This window comes from Mycteria americana, chromosome 2 (genome assembly GCF_035582795.1).
Source record: "Mycteria americana isolate JAX WOST 10 ecotype Jacksonville Zoo and Gardens chromosome 2, USCA_MyAme_1.0, whole genome shotgun sequence".
In the NCBI taxonomy this organism is placed as follows: domain Eukaryota; kingdom Metazoa; phylum Chordata; class Aves; order Ciconiiformes; family Ciconiidae; genus Mycteria; species Mycteria americana.
In genome coordinates, this window is record NC_134366.1 from 2,294,812 (window position 1) to 2,316,928 (window position 22,117).

At 42.9% G+C, this 22,117-nt stretch overlaps 1 protein-coding gene across 1 annotated transcript in view; it reads right to left on the reverse strand.

Moving 5' to 3' along the window:
• Window positions 1–429: 429 nt before the first annotated feature.
• Window positions 430–22,117, reverse strand: part of TMIE (transmembrane inner ear) — a 37,709-nt gene continuing 16,021 nt past the window's right edge. Inside the window, exons 3-4 of the mRNA XM_075495494.1 lie at window positions 5,958–6,107; window positions 430–1,464 (exon numbers count right to left, since the gene is read on the reverse strand). Of these exons, the coding sequence (XP_075351609.1) occupies window positions 1,130–1,464; window positions 5,958–6,107 (485 nt within the window). The 3' untranslated portion in view covers window positions 430–1,129. The remainder of the gene's footprint in view (window positions 1,465–5,957; window positions 6,108–22,117) is intronic.

Below are 22,117 nucleotides of genomic sequence, written 5' to 3' on the forward strand. Positions count from 1 at the left end.
CTCAGAGCTGGTATATCCAGCAGAGACAATAAGTAGAGCTTTAGTCATCACAACAGCTTGCAAACTATCCCCCATTAGCTTTTTAGCTAAATAACCCATGGCTGTTAATCTTAAAGCATAAATTGCTGAGATATTTACAAAATGCACTAGGAGAAAAGCTGCTCCTGATAAAACTACTCTTCAAAATTTTCCAGGAGGTGAGAGAAATAGCAGCCACATAAAAGTGTAGCAAAATCCCTGGTTTCAAAACTGCTCACGGAGAGAGCATAGACATGAATGGATTCAGCCCTGCTCCCTTGAGACCCTGAGTTTCTGCTGCAACGCGCTGACCATCTTCACATCCCCTCCGGACGAGTGGGCTCTTGTTGTCTGCTGCCTTGCCTGAAGGGATGATGAACTGAGGACAGCTACTGCCTACAGCAGCACAGATGCAGCCTGCTTTTTTTATTCTGTGCACATCCTCCTACAGCTTGATTTCTATGTCTTTCATCAGAAAAAAGGTGGATAAATCTTCTGGGAGATATGCAGTTCTTTGTATTTCCTTCAGCAGTCCAGAGAAAGAGGCATCTGAGAAGGAAGGAAAGCTTTCTCCCATGTGTCCAAGCCACCTCTCAGAAACCACCTGAGCTATGACTTAGAAAACTCCATTCTCTGGGTTTTAGCATCCAGAATTTACTTAATGCCTAAAATTACCCACATGCAAATCCTATTTAGGAGGAGATGAGTGCTAGTAAATATTTATCAAACTCCTTAAGGTCCTTGAGAAGAACAAATTTTAAATGAATCATGTCCTCCCATGAGTTTAGATCTTCATCTCTGTGCATTTTCATACTTATCCGCAGTCCCGATTCCCACTCCAGGTTGCAGTTTGGTTCCAGTTGTTGTTATCATGTAGCTCTGCACAGTGCATTGTATTTACAAGATACTGTCTAGCCAAATGGGCAGGTTTTCCTTTGGTGGACAAAAAAATAGTGACTTGGCCTTCAAAAGGTAATAAATCCATACATCCAGTGGCACTCAACGGCCTGAGTATATGGAGACAGCATGTCCTACCCGCTCCCAGTGCTCTACCCACAGCAATTTGACAGTGTCCTCCCTGACAGACTGCCAGCACTGTCTTTTAGCAAGGTCACTTCTTCTTTGCTGGGGCTTTGGCATTCCCACCAGCCTTGCCATTAGTTTTGGTGCTTCCTCCTGATTTTACTGCTTCACCTTTTTTTTCACCTTTCTTCCCACCACCTTGTTTCTTGTCAGTAGTGTCCTTTCCCCCCTTTTCTCCCTTTTCTCCCTTTTCTCCTTCTTTCTTTTTGGCCCCATCTTTCCCTTCTTTCTTGGATCCTTCTTTCTGGTCCTTTTCACCATCCTTCTTCTTGGAGCCTTTGGATCCATCTTTCTTACCCTGTGCCTTGTCCACTTTTCCAGATACAGTGGGAACTTCTTCTTTTTTTTCTTCTGCAACCTGAGCTGTATGCAAGGATGGAAAAAGAAAACAGGAAAGCAGTTAACTTGGGTTGACACTAGCCAGGAAGAGGGCAAAACTCCTGCTCCCTGCTGGCAAATCTTGGACAAAGGGAAAATACTTCTACTGGGGCTTTGTCTGTACAGCTGTTTTCCTCACTGACCACCAGCTTTTCATGTCTTTGTTTTGAGAAGAAAGATGAATAGGATAAAGCAGAACTGGCAATTTCAAGAGCTGAGTTGTGGCTCTATTGGAGGAAATGGGTCCTGTTGGTAGGAACTGATCCATGAACGTTATAAGCACGAGCCATAGGCATTTCCCAATAATGACATTCAATGTGGAGTTGTCTCCTTCCACAAAAAGGAACAGAAACATCTCTCGCAATTCAGTACAGACCTGGCTTGGGTTTGTGGGTTGTTTTTGGGGGTTTTTTGTTGTTGTTGTTGTTGGTTGGCTTTTCTAATTCTTTGTTTTCCTGTATGGGGTATGTCTCCTGCAGCTGAGAGTGGACAGTAGGGATTCTGCAGGGGTTCTTTGCTCTCAGAGGCAGACAAGCAGAAGATGGCTTGCCCAGCACAGGACTACAAAGTAGGCTTAGCTTATGTCCTGTCCACATCCAGTCACCATGGGACTGGCTTCCTACCTGTACCACTGTAATTAATGGCAGCAGCATACCATGGGCATATAGCAATTAACTCTAGTGCATAGTAAGCTCTGTTTTGGTATTTTTTAACACGTAAACCATATTAGTCATAAGTAGCTTATAATAGCTTTACTTACAAAATATTTTTACTTTAGGAATATCTTGGATTCAGTGCCCACATTTCAGGTGAGAAGACTCCTAAGTATCACACTGGCTTTGCAGACCTTAATTATTCTGGCAAAGGATTTAGTAGCAGAAAACTTTTCCTCATCTTCCTTGTTTTTCTTCCACTAGAAGTGGTTCATTTTCTCAAAAGTATTTCTGACCTCAGAGCTTGATGCACTGAACTCTCATCTCAAGCTGTAACTTGACACTTAAACACAGATCATATTTCATATATTTCTTATGGAAATTTTTTCCTTTGCTCAAGACCAGCAGAGTATAAAGTTTTGCAAAAACAAGTGAAAATGTGTTAAGCTTCCCATGACCTCCTTCTCTGTAAATCCCCAATATAGGACTCAGAAATGTAAATAGATAACCATGTTAACATAACTTAATAATTAAAATCAGCCAAGATTAGCAATGACCTGGGAGTGACCTCAGCAAACAGAGGACGGTTGCTCACTGTTTAGCTTTCTTCAGCTGGCACCTAGGCTAAGTCAAATTATTTCACGTTTGTCACAGGCTAAGGAAAGACGACAGTGAACTGACTTAGGAGGTAATTTGGCAAGGGGCTTTGGTGAGATGTCTCAACCCTCACCTGGAGCCATTGGACTCCAATCTGTTTAAGTAGCCCCAAATCTCCCATTGCTATGGATGTCTGTAGCGTCACTTTTGAATTGCAGCAATGTATTGAAGGTGCGAATCAAACCTGAATTTGTTAAGTTCACCTAAAATATTGCTTCAGTGTGCACACTAAAATAAAATATCATCCTTTGACCTTGGGAACTGACAATTCATTTGTACATACAAATGGGAGTAGAACAATACAGACTGTTCCTTACAATCACAGAGGAAAACTTGACATGTCATATAAAAAAAAGGAGAGGGAAGAATAAAAAAAAAAAATCACCACATTGTCTCTTTCCAGGACAAATATGGTAAGAATCAGGTGAGCTCCTCAAAATGTCAGCTGGAGCAGCCTCAGACCAGAATACTTGAAGATCTCCCAGGCCATGGACCCAGACAGTACATCTTCACCTAGAGCAACGGCCAAGTCCTGCTTGTACTTCTCCCACAGACTGGGAGACAGAGCACAAATGAATCAATTTGTATATAACATTTTATACACTGAACCCTGAAGTCCATTTTATTTATGTCCAGTAAAAGGACTTGCCATATATGACACTCAAAAAAGTGCATGGAGAGCCATTTGGCAATTAGAATATTCCATCATAGTAAATGTGAAGTAGGGTAAAATAATGCCAAGAAATGAGAGTGTTTAAGCATTGTAATATATTCATGATTAATACCATTTGACACTTACAGAAATCTTTAAAGCATTTAATGGCCATTCAGTAATTAAAATCACTCAAGTCGTCTCTCTGGCCTTGACTGGGTCTACCAGGGGTTGTCACAGTATAAGTATATAAATAGTTGACAAATACATACATTACATTTCATGACTGCATAAATCAAGGTGGGTTGCCAAATGTCAGCGGGGCGACATGGCAGAGCATCACACTCTGTACAGACGAAAATAACAGCACAGAGATGAAGCCCAAAGGTTTGCATACTTTCCATTGTAATGCCTAAATCATGTAGTGAAACTTTTTTGGGGCCAGGATGCACACTAATCTCAGAAGGAGGGCAAACCAGTGGCTTTGATCACACATAGCTTTTGCATCTTTAGGTGCTGACAGCTGAGTCAGTCCTTTTGGATCCCCAAGACTGGGATCCCCAAGACTGGAGACATACAGGCATTTTTAAGGCACAATTTAACTCTTCCACTTTAGCACCTCCCCTACCGTGAAAGGAATCGTATCCTTTTTATTTTTCACCGTGGATAAAGGGATAAAGTTGAGACATCTAGTGCTGATGCAGACTTCTCCATAGGTGTGGATGATGTACTTGTGTTTAGATGACTCCCACCCCAGTACCAGTTCCTTCAGGGCAACTTGGGCAAATTTATACCTGACCCCAGAGGGCTAGGAGCTTCAGAGCACACGTAGTCATGAGCCATTACCAGACATCAGCAGCCACTCAGCAATAGGTTATCCACCAGCCTCCTACCCTGCACCATGCCAGGACCAGAATTCCGGGATTCTCAAAAGGTCAAAGGGTGGTAAACTATTCAACTTACACATTTAACTGGATAAAAGTTTAGGTAGTCTTTATGGTGCAGCTGACTTCCCATAAATTGCTTTCTTGTGGTAATTTATTTATGAGTTCATGCTGCAATAATTTACCATGGTCTGATTAAATCTACACCAAAATAGCCAGCCTTTGGATGGAGTACATGTACATGTTTGTGGGATGTAAAGGCTGCTTACAGGAGATCAAAATTTATTAGCATTCTGGGGTGAAGCGGCCATTCTGCTGCCCAAATACCCTTTCTGTCTCTTCTGGATATTCTCATCCTTCATTTATTGGTTTTCCAGAAGTAACAGCTAGGCAGGAAGAAGATGCAGCAGCAAATGAGTGAATTTGGCTTTCTGCTCTCTACAGGCATGATCCTTCACACCCTCTGGGATCTACCAATAGGTAGTCCTTACAGAGTCAAGGGCAGGAAATTGAAGGATAGACTACTAAGCACTTCCATGTGTGTGCTCATACATGTAAGAGTGCATCAACTAGACTTTTGGATGACCTTTGACTTTGAAGTAGCTTAAGAGAATTTAACTGTATGGACAAGGGCTTATTTGTGCCAGTTGGGTTCAGCTCCAGAGAGTGGTCTGGCCATCCTCAGTTTCCAGTATAGGCATAGTCAGATGTCTGAACACCTCTGAAATACTGAGGTATGTGCAAGTTCCTACTGTTAAGTACTTAGTTCTGTATTTTGCTGGTGTAGGACTAAATTTCTACAATCATGTTATCTCCCTCTTTCACCGGTTTCATGGACTGAAGCATCACATTTTGAGTCAAGAAAACTTCCAGTTTCCATGAAGCTAGAGACCACAGGGCTTGCAGAGACACAGGAAAGAGGAAAAAAAAATCATAAAAAGGTATTGAGAAAACAGAGGTGAAATGCGAAAAGGGAACTGAGAAGCAGAGAGTCCAAGGTATGATGGATCTCATCAGAAAAGAGAAGCCATAGACAGACAGACAGGAAGGCAGTCCCCTAATTTCCTTGCAGGGCCATTTCATCTTCTTCTTTCACCACAGGCAGGGAGTTGAGAGGTCTGGACTGGACATGACCAGAGAGAGTTAGGAGAGTTTCAGTAGAGCCTAGGGTATAGAATCAGGATAAGATGAGTGAGAGGAGCAGAGACCAGTGACAGAAATACTCTTGGCCATCCAAATGGGACAAGCCATTTATGGGTAATGTGAAACTCTAACAACTCTTTTTCTGCCTACTGACAGCCCCCCCGCCCCCAACTGAGGAACAGGCCCTTAAAATGAGTCGGTGTCTCTGGAAATTTTAAACATGAACTTCCAAGGAATGACCCTGACTTGTACCAATGGAGAAACTGTCCCTTTCATCTAAATGACCATGCCTACTGCCACAAATGCTGCAGGTTTAGTGCACGTGAATGGGAGGTGTTTACCAAGCCGTGGTAATATCTTAATGGTTATGTCCAAGGAGCCACATAGATTTACACTAAGGGAGGACCTAGCCCTTTGCATTCACGCATAGAGAAAGCAACCCCAAAAGAAGAGATGGGTCTCATGTGTAGGTGTGGGCATGGAAAGTACCTCCAGGGATCTCTGTCAGCTCATTGAGAGGTGGCACAGTCTCCAGTTTGTCTGCATATGTCTTGGCCGCTTGCCGTTGAGCATATCGTGCCTCAATCTCTTTCTTTGTCCGAGGAATCCGGCACTTGAAGATACAGCAGAGTGTGATAACTGGGAAAAGAGAGAGGGAAGCAAGAGTATTCAGTTTAGTCAGCAGATCTCTGTCTAGTACAGCGTGGCCCATTTACAGTGGGGAGACAGCAGGAAGAAAAATAATTTCAGAAGAGTTTCTTCCTGTGGGAACATGTAGCCATTTACATCAGTGGAAGTACCTGCCTGAGGGATATGGTCACACAGTCTAAAGCAATTAAGTTACCTGAAAATAAAGATTTACCACTTTTCAGCTGAGCTGTGGTAAAGGACTGAGCATGTCCTTCCCACCAAAACCAATGTAAACTATTGTCTTAAACTATATATGCCACTGGTGTTTCTGAGCATCAGAGCATCAACAACTTAAATTAATTATCTCTTTGGAAGTGACAGCAGCAATTAAGATGTACTGTCACCCTTCAACAGTGTGTTATTGCTAGAGGTTCCTGACAACACGTCTTAGCCATTCATTTTTGTGGTAGGTAGATGCTGGGGCTGTGGACCTCCAGCTGAAGAAAGCAATGAGGAGTTTGGCATGGAAATGCTGTAAACCCTTCAAAACAGATCCAGAACAAGAGCTCAATATATGCCTTAACTGACTTTCATCCGAAACCGTTTAGCACAAGCCAAGAATTGAACCCAGATCTCCTAACTCCCCCTATCATGCTTTTATGGTTCCATCATGCTTCTTTACATGAGCTAGGCTTCTTTACATGAGTTAAGGATGCAGCTGATGTTTTTACTCCTAGTAAGAAATATTTTTCCTTCATGCTTAAACCCATACATTATTTTAGAATTTCCATCTGCAAATCTAATCATGATTCAGACAATTCATTGTAATGAAATCACTATTGGTTGGTTTCCTAGACTAGGAATTCACTGGCTTGAGCAGATCATTGGTTCATCCATGTGCCACTTCTGACAACAACAAAGCAGCAACTTCAGCGAAAAGATCAATGAAACTCAGAAACAGGTAATCATAAAATTAGTTGACCCATAGGTCATAAGCACATGCCAAGAACCATGAGATCTCATGGTCTCTATGAACTTTTGAGTTGCTTTTTTGTGGGCATCTTTAAAATAGTTTGAGCGCTTCTTCTCTTCTAAAGAAAACCTCAAATTTCCAACCTACCTAAGTTCTTAACCTCGTTTATATACCTTATGGAAATGGGTTCTGCAGGCAGACAGAGCCTTGTGCTTTGAAAGATGTTGTATGATCAGTTTTATGTGCTCTGTCTCTTATTTTGACTGGAGTTCCCCCATGCCGCATCAACACTATGAGAAAGGAGCAAGCCTCCAACTTTCTGTACACTTCAAAAGTCAGGTAATCTCCTCTGGCTTTATATCACCATGAGCAATGTATTAGACCTTTGAGACTAATCCAAGGAAATGAGAGAAATAATCTGTACGTTTGGTTCCAAGTGTGAGCATTTCTCATTCACCAGGAGTAAAACCATTTTGCAGACAGCCTTCACATCACGTCACACAGACCATTTGCTGGTGTAAATTTTACTCCCTAAAAGTTTGTACTGTACCTGTCCAGCCTCTCCTAAGCAAAGAGGGATCACGGTAACCAGGAACAAGCTCTTCATGACCTCTTCATATAACAAAAGAGAAAAGGACAGGAGTAAAACACCTTTCTCAGTGTTTCGAGGTTGGTGTAAATTTACCAAGGAAAGTGTAGCAGCTCCTCTATCCCTTTGCTGAATTTTGCTGCCAAAAATATCACTCCCCTTAAACAGTTTGCTGCGGAGGTGTTGTAGTGGAATCACACTCAGGGCCATCTAAATGTCACAACGGGATGAGACACCTGAAGCTGAAGTGAATTGCCTAAAAAACCATGAAATTGTAATAACCTGTAATCGGGAAAACAATCAAGATGCTTTTATCCTTGCTCTTCCATGAGGGTCAGCAACAAGCTGAGGGTAATTGAGCTTTTACTTGTCTTACAACAGGAAAGCAAGGTACCCATATGGTGTTACTGGCAGCACAACGTCGGCAGCGTGCAGGTGGGTAATGTACCACATCTGGAAAGCACACAGCTGGGTCTGCCCTGCTCTTCCGGGCAGCACGAGTTCACTGTGTACCTGCCCACAGAGCCTGCCACAGCTACATCACAACCGATGGATGGCACAGACCTTTTCAGGCTAGCAGACAAAAAAATACCCACTAGCTGGGCAAGGACTCAAGGCAAGGTCAGACTAGCCACAAGTATGCATTTTTAACAGTGACAGCAAGTAGGGAAAAAAATTTATGGGGGAGAATGGGGTACGTGCTTTTCCTCTAACCACTTCTAAATGAAGATCTATTGTTTTTCTAAAAGCACTCTGGAATTCAGCTAAGCCAGAAAATCCTCTACTCACATTTGAGAAAAATTTGCCAGGAAAATTAGCACCATATTTCCTGGAGATTGATAAACCATGAGACTGTCAGCTTTCAAGCAAAGCCCAGAGAGATTGGTCAATGCCCTGGAAAGTCAAGGACAAAATGCCTGCCAATATCACAGTAGTTGGCTTAGCCCTGCAGGAAGGACTAGGGGTGGTTGTATTTCTCGCAGTTCCACTTCTTTTCAATTACTAAGGACAAAAATGGTAGTTGCTACATGACAATCATGAGCTGGGCTCTCTGTTTAAATTTCTAATGGAGATAAAGTGTTACGCTGAGGTACTGGGGATTTATGTTGCCTTGGGATGTGAAATGATTCATAACCAACCACTGGAGCAACAGGCTTATGTGAAAATAATACAGTACTATTCCTATCGCCATCCCCTTGCGAGCTGTGCTTAGTGTGAGGCTCAAGCCATGCAGGGGGCTAAGTGTTGGACTGAATGCCATTATCTTTTTAAAAGAACAGGCCAGTGAATAAGATTTCGGTACAGGAGCTTTAGGACACTGAAACTGATGCCAGGAATGATAATTTCATTGCTAGTGGGAAGTTATTGCCTGTTGGATATCTTTGCTTTTCCCTCTAGGTCAGACACAGGAGGCAGAGTGGGTGGAATTCATCTGTTCTGGTTTATGTGTCCCAAAGCTAGAGATTATGGTCTCAGTCACTCCAGGCTCCCTTTATCACTGATGGGGAGAAAGAAGCATCTCTACAGGGTGATTAATCTCATCTTAAAAAAGAAATTTAAGGTATGCCAAAAAAATCATTCTCTGCAGCTGACTTTCTCCCCATTAACTACAAAAAGAGCTTGGAGTGACCAGTCTGACACAGGGTGGTGGAAGAGCTGTGACCCCCTGGAGTGAGAGCCAGAGGCTGGGTAATGTGCCCTAGGGCTTCCCAAATAACGTCAGAGATCCACATTAGGTGTGTGAACTGTTCCCTCAGTTAGAAGAGGTGAATCTCGTACTTTAGAACTTAAGAGTGAAATGCCTATTGCGTATTAGAAGTTTGGAGCTATCTTAGCATCATTTCTGTTGTGCCTGTTAGATACTTTAAGTTTTTTCCTGCTTCAAAGGAGGATTATATTTGCTCCGCTGATAATTTATCCACCAAGTGAACGAGAAAGCAATGTAACCTCTAGCGTTTCCTGGGCCTTGTTGGTGCAAACGTTAACATTATTTTCCACTGGAAGAGCAGAGATTTTTTCGTTCTGAAGACAGCCTGGGAAACTGAACGTGCCTGTAAGGGTTCTGAGAGCATCCTCGCCCTCATTACCCTTTCTGGGGTTTGGCTGCCTGGGTTCAGGGCTGGATGAGAAGTAATGGAGCTAGTGGCCTCCAAAGGAGGAGTTAGAAGAACCCTCAGTGGAGGCTCCCTTTTTCTTCGCTTGGAGTGATGCTTTCATGCCTGGCCCCTGCTGGAGGTCTGCTGCAGTGGATGTTGTAGCTGTGCCCATGCCTGGTTATGTGTCCCACTGACCCAGACCCTCACTTACGGACATAACTTTCTGGCTTCACCTCAGACCTGCTCCATCACTACCGACTTGGCTATGTCTGCGCCAGTTATGCTTAGCCATCATGTGAGGATGGTTGGTGATGAGGATTGCTGCTTAAAAATATCCATTCCTATAAGATAACAGATCAAGAACTGGGCTGTACTCTCTTCCATGAGAGTTAAACATCAAAGTAATACTTTGAAGCTTAGTATGTGACGTGGCACCAGCTGAGCACGTTAACTGATAGGCCCATGTTCTCAGGGTAGAAGAATTACAACATCAAAAAAACCAACACTAAAAACCTCCATGAGGGTTATATGTACAATGAAAGTAGCTTAAACTAAAAGTTTTTGTTTGGGATATGAATATGTGCAGGAATATTAATTGCAACTCAGTTGAATAGTGATAACTTGATCACTTTTGATTCTGGGTCCATAGGATGAAGTGTTTGGGGGACCAGTTAGCTTGGATGTAACTTGAGAATTTGTTATTATGCTTTTCTTCCAGCAGGCAGCTGACCTGACTTCAAGCCTTGAATGTCTGTTTTATATTAAATATTCACCAATTCTCTTATTCCCCAGGTGAATGCTTTAATCACACCGCTATCAAGCAATATTTAGTCCCTTTTTTTCATGCTGTGGGTCTCAGTTTCCTTTCCAGGATTTCAACTTTCGTTTTAATTGTTGAGATGGCTTCTAAAATGCAGCCTGAGTAAACTATTGCCTGTCTGATGCTACAGTGAGCTTCAGGCAATCTCCGTAAGATGTGTCAGTGCCCCATTAGCACCATGGAAGGTCCATGAAAATATTCACCATCCAGGCTTGCAATGGTGACATTATTCATGGTTTCTCTGCTATCAAGCTACATAAAGCAGAAGAAGAAACATCCTGTGTGACAAAATGTAGCGGAGTCATTTTCAATTCTCTTCGTTTTCTCAGTTTTTCTGTATTATGTAGTATTTCATATATTATAATAATATATGGCCTTCTGATACGGTGATAATAAGCATCTTCCATTAACTACACAATTAAAATACAAGCTTTTTCTTTTTCAATAACATGCTGTGGATTGCTTTGCTCTTTGACTTCTAAAAATCATTTTTTCACCTTTTTATTTTTTTTTTTTATTTTCAGTTACCTGACATATATGGTTGAATTCAGCCACCTATTCTGAAGGAACATTTCTGTTTTAAATTAAAAAGTCAGGTCTGATCCTGCACTTGGTATTCTCTTTCCACACTGAAGATTCAAGCTGACAAAGTATCAAATCATTTTTCTTTGCTTCTGCCAGGCCGATCATGTGAAATGTAATGTACTTGGTGGTTCTTTATGAAATGGGTATTTTAAAGGAGTCAACTTTTTGTATCTATGATGACAAAAGAGGTATTGAAAGTGATATATTTTCATTCTTCAGCATATACTAAAAAATGCTGACTTGGGAAATAATGAGGACTCTGAGGCTTGTTGCTTTCTGGATTTTTAGCATGTTTTCATTATTTTTACAGGGGGCAATGTCTTCCTAATATTCATATCCAATACTATTCAGGTTGGAGCAGCTGAGAAATGGCCCAAAAAACTATCATCTGAAATACAGTAACAGCGCAAATGTTAAATACATAATTTCCACCATAAACAATTAGATGCTTGTGACTAAATAATGGCTGTGTGTTTACTCCCACTGGCTTAAACTAAAATATTTTGTTTTGTAATTGAAGCAAGCTAAGAGCATACACAAAAGACCATGAAAGGAGCTCTATTGGCTTAAACTAAATATCCATGTGGCCAAGTTACCCTGTTTATGGTTTCTTTTTTCTTTTCACTTAAGTGAATTTAGCTCATCAACAGTAACACAGTTGCTTCTAGTTTAGCTGGGCAGTAAATTAAAAAAAAAAAAAACAACAACAAAAAAAAAAAAACAAAAAGAAGAAGGAACGAAACAACTTGGTTCTCCTAGGAGCTGGGAAAGATGTAAATGAAATATCTTCTCCAGAGAGTGCTTGGTGTAATATTTCAGCAGAGCTATGATTGAGAACTGAACAGTTTTATAAATTGAATGGAAATTGGCTGCCATACGCAGTAGGTTTGTTCCCTTTGAAGCTGAAAAATATAGTCTGCCAATGAAGCATTTAATTAACATTTAGCAAAGTAGCCTGTGCTGCTCTGACTTAATTAGACAGCCATTCCGTTGTTAATAATGCAAGCAATTAATGCAGATGTATTCAATGGCCATTTAACTGCAGCACTTGTGTTTGAATGCACTGAGAGAAGCCTGGAGAGTTGCTTACTCTATGATTACAATGATGCTTTAAGGAAAGAGCTAGCATATTTTGGCTGTTCAAGCTACTCACGGCAGCGTTAATAACTGGCTAATTGAGATAATGCAATGATCAGTGAGGGCTACTAAACTCTTAAGAAAATTGGCTAGCGCTTGGCTAGCTGCTTGTAGGACTGCTCTACCCTGAGTGTTCAGATACTGAGATGAAGATGCTGCTGCTGCTACTAGAGCTATTGTTGAGATAGTAGTGTCCTAGTGCCTCAGAAGAGGTCCCTGAGCTGGGCTCCAGAAGAAGGAAGCTTTCCCTCTAAAGGGTGTGCAACCATCTACAGGGCATGTAACTCCATCCTGGCTGCGGCTCAGGCTTGGGATCAGGTTGTGGCCGTGGGGACTCAGGACCTGCTTTCTTCTGGAAAACAGAGAGACATAGATGGTAAAAATGTCAGATTTAAAGTCCAGGTTGGAGACTAATTAGATGCCCTCTCAAGATGCTTCTCAGTCCTGCATTTCACCCCACCCTATGGGTGTTCTTTCAATGGAAATCTAGCACTTGGATTAATGTACTAATTTCCTAGAAAGCAAAAATAGGACCCAAAGAATGAAGAGATCTAGATCGTAGTCCCAATAGTTGTGCCAATATGACTTCAAGCAAAACATGTTTTTAAACATGTCCACCTTTGAAAAACGCCCTGAGGATACGCTGAAAGAACTGCTGCAAGGGGTCAGGGCTGCTCCAATATTTGCTCAGCCATCAAGCTTAACTATGCCTCTACATGTGATATTTTCCTGCTGTCTGGAAATGAGGGTCTGTCCCCACCATTAGATCACATCATCTGACCTCTCTGCACATCACAGGTTATGTTTAATTACTGCCTGAGTGAAATAACTTGTGTTGGAGTGAATCCCACCTTACTCTGGGGAAAGCTGTTAAGGGATAGAGCGCGTGGCGATGTTTAATCACCCTCCCTGCCACATTTATTTCTCAAATTCTCATTGAATTGACTTGGTTTTAATTTCCAGACTCCTTTTGCTTCTATCCACTAGACTGAAAAGACCTTTAATACCTTTTTTTTCCTTTCCTTCTTTCTGAAGTGCTTCGATGATGCAATCAAGTGGCCTTTTGATCTTCTTTCCAACAAGCTAAACAAAGTGTTTTCAGTGAGGCTCTTGTTTGAAGACCTTTCTCCAGGCATCCAACAGAGGTAAGGATTTTTGGGCCTTTTTTTTTTCCTGCAAGCCTTTGTTTTTTCAGCACTTGTTTTCATACATAGACACAAGCATCTCACCAGGACAGCATACAGAGGTCAAAAAACCTTCCTACCTCTCGCTAACCCACACTAATACATTAAAATAACTCCTTACTGCAGCATTACCCTGACCCGCATTGCTTAACTGATTGCTTTGCTCTGATAATAGTTACTAAATTTTACTGATTATCACTTAGTCACTGAATGTTTGTTTATTCTGTAGATGAGGTCTATATTCTTTTCTCCCAACCATAGATCTTTGCTTCTGCTGTCATTCACTGCATTTTGTTTGAATGGATTCAGTCAACTCCCTGCATGGCTCCTTGCACCTCTCTTTTTTCTTTTTCTATTCTCCTGTCTACTGGCAAGGAGGACGGCTTTAAGAGCAGCCACTTTGTATTTATTCTGAACTCACCAGTGAAAAATATGGGTTAGGGATGGACCTCTCATCAGAACAAGCGTTTCCTTAGGAAATTTTGGTCTGAGCAAAGTTATTGGTCTGAGATGTTGTGTGGGACAAAAAGAAGCACGTAGTCGCTGGGAGCTCCCTGGAGCATCCCTGTAGATGCAGACAGGGCAGCCAGGGCACTTGAGGACACAGGTTGTCTCATCCTTAGGGAGACATCTAAAGCAAATAGATTAATTATTCCCACTTACTCTCTTACCTAGTCACCTCTAGATGCCCACCCTGAAAGCATCTCCAGATAGGTGAGATGAATCACGGTGACAAAGTTCATATTAGAGGTTTTGGCTGGAATTCTGAGCTATTAATTAACACAAGCCCTAATTAAAAAAAGCTCCTGATTGCTTATGCTTTCTGTCTCTTTCTTGGGGTCTTTCATGCCTGGTGCAATAGCTCCTGAGGCTAAGGTGGAGCTCTCTAACCTTCTTTCCCCACCATCCCATCTTAAAGGCTGGAGCAGGGGTGGGATTTACCATCCCGGGGGGTGAGAGGTTTGGGACTGAACCCTCTCCATTGCCTCTATGCAAGGAGAGGAGCTGTCACAAGGAGGAGCTAACGCTGCAGCTGTGTGAGGCAAGATCTAAGGATGGTTGTTCCATAACAAGGAGAAATACCTCTTGTCAGGCATTTATTAAAAAAATAGTCTATAAGCTAGGCCTGCCTTTTCTGTCAGAGTAGAGCTAGCAACAAAACCCAGGATCCCAACACCCTCAGCTAATCTTGTGACTTGGGAAGATCAAAACTGGATTTGGATCTAGTTTGTGCAGCTCAGACCTGTCTATCCCCAGACCTCATGTAGTCCTATGGATACACACAGATTTCAAATCCTAATTAACTGCAAGCAACATATGGCTGCTACCTACATTCATTTACGCCAGCTGAGAAGTAGGGATATGGGCTGTTATTTACCCCGCCCTGGGAATCTGCAAAATCCCTATTGTTTGGTGTTAGTTGGATTTTGTGCAAGATGGTGGCTTGTGCCTGTTCTCCACACCCGGTAGAGAAGATGCGTGGGGTGGGTCAGGCATGAAATTGCACGTGAAGGGCAAACAGGAATTAAAATTATGATGGTCTATTGAAATAACAAGAGTAATAATAAATCAGAACATGAAGAGTTAACCAAGTGGATTTGCCCAGGAAGGCTGCAAATCTGACTTTCCCTTTCAGAGCCATAAAGCCATACACAAGTGATACTCGCTTGTCCCAAGCAAATCTCAAGCACACCCGTACCTCGTGCGCTGTGCCATACAGCAATGCAGCCTCTCCTCACAGCCCCCATCGCTGATGCCAGAGTCCGCCTGTGCACAAATCTGCACTCCATCACCCCATTGCCTTGCCCGTGAACGGTCACCAAGTGGGAGGGTGTCATGGGAAGAGGGAAGATGAAGCAGGAGGTTAGGCTTCCAGCTGATGGGGACACCCACACAGAGGAGCTGTTTTGGAGCCCCACCATGGTCCAACACCCCAGTTCTTCCACTTGCAGACTCCAGACACAGGCCCCTCTATGTGACCTGGTAGCTGTCACATTTAAGAGAAGCCAGCTTCAGGTTTTTAGCTGATAGGGGTTACAACAAATTTTGTACTAGCCTGGGGCGTGTGTGTGAACATGCATAATGGAAGTTTAAGATAACTTTATTGTACAAAACAAGAACAGCATAGGTTATTTGTTATCAAAATAAGCAGGAAGAAAGAATATTGACTTGTTATTAACTGGAGTACATAAAAAATGGTCCATCCTTTGTAAAAGACACTTAACTTTCTCTTAAGCACCCTGTTTTGTGCTCAGCTTCAGCTACATATGTTGGTACCAATAAATCTGGGGGCTTGGGCTATTTTGTAGGCACACAAGTGCAGGACAGCTCTAAAACAGAAGGAAATGTCTCACATGTGATAAGAGGTTTCCATGTGAGAACTTAGACTGAAGGGAAAAGAGGACCTCAACCTATTGTCTCCATGTCAGAGCCATCCCTTTTCCCAAGTGCTGTTTTCTGTGACAGAGGACAGTACTCCTCCCCTTGCACGCACATACTATTTTGTGCACCCTGGTGAGTGTTTCTCTCGTATGCTGGGCTGCTGGTGATGCAGTGTTTGAAGATAGATGCTAAAGCCTCTGTCAGAAAGCACCCTGTGAAACATCCCTGACCCAGCCTAAATTATCTGTGCCTCACTAGAAATTCTGCACATTAATGGAAACATCTGGCTAGTTTTGCCATCCAAAAAGTAATGGTTATTTAATAGTGTAAATCCTTTGCCTGGCATTTATATTTCAACACCCGCAGCAAGTTGGTAAATAAAACCTCTAACACTTCAAATTAAACTGCACTCAGTTAATTGCATTCAAGATGTTTAACAGCTTTGTTGGTGTTTGTTAAATAATGCTTGATTCCTGGGAACACATTTGTTCAGCGTGAGCCTCCCTTGTACTCTCACACTATTTTATACTCCTCTTGAACCTTTGATAGGTTCAGGAGAAAGACTCCCAGCTTACACAGGCAGATAAGCAAAAGCTTTGCATTTGTGACTCCCAGACGTCGATCCTGATGACAGACCTGCTTCTTCAAGCTTTCATGTCTGTGGTTATACGTCAGGAGAAAAAGTACTGATGCTCATGTCAGGGGCTACCTGTTACTATTTGACTGGCATAGGTGAGAATGGGAAAGCATCTCTGGTAGGCCTTGCAGAAGAACACAAAGATAGGGAAAAAGAGATCAGAACTGAGTCTCCTACTTTTGCAATCAGCTTCTGCTTTAGTCCACTACTTTGTCACTCCTCATGCAGGTAAGCCCTACTTCCCAGTAGTACTAGACCTGGTGTGGACTACGTGTAAGGACGTGCAGTAAGCAAACCTGTTTCCATGGCCCAAGATCTGTTCTGGTAAAACACCATCACCGAATAATACCGATGAATTAAAGGTCCTCCACTCATGGGCACAAGATGGTCTAAAGTCCACCACCAGCTTAGGCAGCTCAGCTGTTTCCTGGCACAATAACTGGGCGCCATCCAAAGCCAGCTTGGTCTTCAGTTTGAGGCATGAGCTCCTGCCTGGAACACTGCAGTGGGATGCAGCAACAGCTCTGCTGCAACCCCACCCCATGTGGGAACCTCCTGCCACAGTTCCATCCTACTTTCTCCATTCAACAGAGTAGATTCAAAACAGGAGGATAAGAAGAGGGGTCTCTCCCTGCCTGCGGCACCTGAAATACATCTGGTTGACACTCTACATCAAGCTGGCATGATACAGAAGAAGGAGGACTCTGGGCAGGAGCTGAGAGGCACTGCTTCCTCTTCACAGCACTGTCCCTGCTCCCATCACCCTCTTCATGCCCTCCTTTCACTCCAGAGGGATATGCCAGCGGAGATGGCAAGGCATTTTGCCCTGCATCCAGACCCAGTTGTTGGATTGTGTCTGCAGAAACCAGTGGCGCATTACTGAAAGAGTTTCTGCCTGCAGCCTCCCTGGTGGGCTGCTGTCAACAGACCTGGGGCTGTACGTAAACGAGGAAACCAGGAGACCTTGAAACCAAAGTAACAACCAGAGAGGAAAATAAACAGCCCACAGGGCTACTTAAAAATGTTGCTGGTGGTTGTGATGCCAAAGAAAAGGGTGAGTCAATGGAGAGCATACTGGGCAAGCCTTGGCTGCTGGCTCTGGCTCTCCCAGGGATGGATCAGGACCATGCCCTCCTCCATCACAGCACTGCAGTTTGCAAAGGACAATACTTTTGGTGCAAAGTCCTCAGTCTTTGTGGATGAAACAGGCTGTGCAAGATTCCAAGTTTATGACTCAATCCCATCCTATCAGGGTGATAGTGTTGGGCCTCAGTTCCCCATTTACAGCTTTCACAGGACCAAAAAAAAAAAAAAAAGCCAGACCAAGAAATCAGATAGCAGTGCTCCTGAGCGAATCAAATCCTCCTGACAGCTAATCTCATCATAGTTGTCCGTTGTTATCTAATCAAAGTCCCTCCAAGAAAGAGAAAGATGCAACTGTTGTCTTTGCTTCTGCCTGCAAGGGATCTCTTTTCTATCAACCAGCATTCAGAGAAGCAATCTGGAGTGGCTGAATTATGCGGGGTGCTGAGAGGCAGCCCTGATAAGGATTTCAAGGCACACTGTCAGGAAACTTGCTCTACTTGATTCAAATACCCAAAAAGGAAGGTTTCCTTTAACCAAGGACAAAAATGACTGAGCTGAAATCTTGGGGGCAGAGGAGCAACAGTGAGTTGACCTACTCTGCGTGGTACCAGAGAAACTTTCTTTTTCCTCCCTTTCTTTCCAGATTTTTCCCTGTAGAGGTTATGCTTGCTTTAAAAATGAGCTCTCATGTGCCTTCTCCAGTTGTAGTAAAAAGACTTGGCATTCCTGATACTTTAATAGACGAATAAGAATTGTGTCATGATTCAGCACATCCATGAGAGTTATATCTCCAGCATCACCTGGATGATGTTCTGCATGTGCTACAAAGTGATATTTTCTGCTGTGGGCTGCTTTACTCCCAAAGTTTTTTCTTCCTCTTGTGATGTATCTTATCACAGAGCAGAAACAAAGGAAGAAGATGGAGATGGACGGGTCCAACAGAGAGATGTTTTCATATGGCATATGAGAAAGCTAGCTATCAGTTGCTGCAGGAGAGACGGAAAAGCCTTCTGCTAACAGGTGTGTAAACGTTTCATCTCTTCTGGTCTCTGCTGGGTAGAGCTAGGAGGCGTCCCACTTGGTTTGTAACCTACCCAAAAACCTTTTTATGAGTTAGAATATCTCCCCAGAGACTTTTTGCCCACTTCAGTGGTGTGTGTTGATACATAAGATGCCTTTATGTGTTTTTTTTAATCTCTCTTTTTTTTTTTTTTTAAATTAAATAAGGAACTGTAAGAGAGTTTTGGATTTGGTTATTTTTCCTGCCTTTTATTATGTGATGGTGCCATCTTGTGGAAGTTACTAAGAGCACGAGTTGGAAACAACACCTAGATCATATCTATCTGTGCAAGTTCTGTTGCTCAGCAGGAGCCCGTTTGCGGGTGGAAGAGCATGGAGGATCTGCCATCCACACTTGGTGCGTTTCAGGGGTGGGGGTACTCTGGAGTAGCTCTAGTTTGGTCCTGTGGCTGTTCTTAGCAATTATCATGCATATCTGGGACCATATCTTTCTGGGGCAACTGTTTTCTATTTCCCTTTCAACTGAAAGGAATTCAAGTCAAGTGCTCCACAATCACCCGCAGTGAGGTAGCTAGGGGCATTAACTTTAAAAGCGTCTCAATTCCTCTCTCATCCTTATTTACTCCTCACCTGAATTCACATGGTGAAGTAGACACACCCTTAAAGCCTTGATAACAAGGTGAGATGGTAAACCCGCCGTGGTAAATGGGATCATGTGCAGGCCCTGAGAAGCCCTGGAAAGGATGCTCTTCTGTCTCCTAGCGCAGAGAGGTCGTGCTGTTAGAGGGTTGTGCTACCCTCTTGCTCTGGCTGGGAAGGTGCTCCTAGAACCAGGAAAAGGAAGCCATACTAAAGCTCTTCTCCAGCTCTTGTCCCACTAGAAAAATAGAACGTTGCCTAGTTTTCTGGACTGATACCAAGGCAGCCTCCAAGAGCTCACTCACAGAAAAACCTACGCCTGCTCCTGGGAGTTAAAGCTTTGCTGGTAAAGCTGGGGAACCATCAGTGCTTTGGGGATCGCAAAGCAAAGGAGGAGTATGATGTCGCTGGAGCAAGATACGAGAAATTGGTGAGAACTTACTGAACGATTCAGTTATTCTAACGTCATTAAGTTTGAACCTGCCTTGTTTTGACTTGATCACAGACTTGGTTAATAGCTGCTGTCTTCACCAAATACTTGTTGTTTTCACAAAGCTGGCTGAGCTGGTACGGCTGCTTTCAAATCCCCTCTGCTCATTGAAAGAAAGCTTCTTCAAACAAAAAGGCTGTAACAGAGCAGTAGAGCCCTAAATGGACTCCATTCCACATAGTGATGCACTGAATCTATTTATCACTCTCAGACGCAGCGAGCCAAAACCCTGTTATCTCCTAGCAAATACTTGCCTACCTCTCCAGTAATATAGCTGTAGCAGGCTGACATAATAGTCTGATCTTGTTGAACCACCTGTGTGTGTTAATGGGAACTCAAACCTTAAAGCAGACGTTGCTTTACTGAATTGCACATAACCTGTTTGTTTGCTCATCTAAACACAGATGCTTAAATGTGTTTTCGTTTCTCATAATTCACTGCTTTCAGTACTTTAAATACCTAGGCTGTAACTTTCTTTGCGTGTTGTTTTCTATAATACATTTCATTTCTGGGCTGTCACTGGATGAGTAAACTTTCATGGATGTTTGCTTCTTGATATTTTTAGGTAACCAAAAATCCCTTAGTTTCTTTTCTGCAAGCAGTGCATCATCTGATGTGTTGGTTTGCCAGCACGGCAGACTTTTCATGCTTCTAACCCTAAATAACCTGGTAATGCCAGAGACAATTTCTAACGAACAACAAAACAATCATCAGACCTACTGGGCGAAAATGTCTTTACAATTTGATGCCCCCAAACCAAGAAAAAATGGTTAAATAAGCCCCTTCACTCGTCTATTTGCATTCTAAAGCTCCTGCTGTTAATTTTGATGCCTATTTCACATGGTGTATGGAGTCACTAGGGTTAAATACTTGGCCATGTTTACTTTGATCTGTGGAGTTTCTTGTGATTGTTTGCAAAGGGTGTTGTGGCATGTGATGAATTAACATAAGCTTCATTGATTGAGAGCAGGCAAGTTGTAGGAGTAGTTATCCCTCAGACTTTGGGTGTAGGGTGCGGTATTTGCCCAGAAAGGGCAATGAGGGGAAAAGAAAACAGAGGAAAACGCTTGTACCTGCTTTGAAAATGTGAATGTCTGGTTTAAACAGAGCATGGGAACGTAACAGGAAGGCTATCAGGGAAGGACTGATGATACAGGCTACCCACAGCAGCCAAAGAGGTGGCTGTGGCAACAAGAAGTGACTTGATTCACCCAATACCAGCAGAGACCACAACACACAGACTGCTATGCTCCTTGATTAGATGAGGGCTGCATCTAGATGCAGGTTTAGCAGCAAATTAAAAAGTAACAGGGAGCACTAGAAATCAGTTGTCTGTAATGCTGTGGTTTTAGAGCTGGCCCAGCAAACCCACGTCCTCCTAAACCGTGGCTGCTTGTAGGTCAGGGTTGGCATTGCCGGTGGCTGTTCCTCACCAGGAGCTTGCATGTGGCCGCTCTATTTTGGAGAGTGCTCATCACTTATGAGTAATGGGAGCAGAAGTGATGCAGAAAGCTAGGGCACTCAAGGCCTTCCTTTAGTCACTTTAAAATGCTTCATTGCTCCTCTTCTGAAATTAATTTTAAAAAGTAATTAGGGCCACAAGCCAGAATGAGAAGAGAATGGTAAAAAATGCACAGAAGATTTAGATGCATCTAAGTCCATATGGCTGGATGATGTCCTTCCTGGAGTGGGTAAGGATTTGAGGTGATCTCTGAGTTGATGGGATTTACCCTCAAGGACTGGGGACAGGCTCTGTCCCTGTGCTCACCTGTCCCTAACAGGAAAAAGAGGAGGTTCAAAGGAATTGTAGATGAGTCAGTGTAACTTTGTTTGCTGGAAGAAGTTAATTACTTATGTACTTTGCAAAAGTCTAGAGAGTAACAAGAAGATGGGAAAGAAATGGATTTATCACATTTGATTCATATCAAACTGATCTGTTTTTTGGTATGAAGTTATAGTTGGCTCAGGGAGAGAGCAGAAGATCCTTCCTTTAAATTTTGATGGGGTTATGATAGTGACCTAAGTGATAGTGTCCTAGGGTAAGGAAGCTCATGACAGTAGTTAGCCAGCGTTACTGTGCATTGCATGCACTCTTCCCAGAGAGTGAGCTGCAAGGTGATGAAGCTGGATGAAGACACTCGGGTGGTGAATCAGCCATACCCAGATAGATCCTCAAAGTGTGCTGGGAGAGCGTCTGAACCCATCCCACTGCAGTCACCAGGTCTGAGCCGGTGGCTTCCTAGTGCCTGGGTCCAAGAAAAAGAGGTTTTTAAGTCCTGAAAGCCCTGCTAAAATGAAGTGGGAGTCTTGGCAGCCAAAATAGGAGTTAGGGACCTTAACGCCAGATCTGGCTGTGACTGCAGATCTCTTGAGGCTTCTTA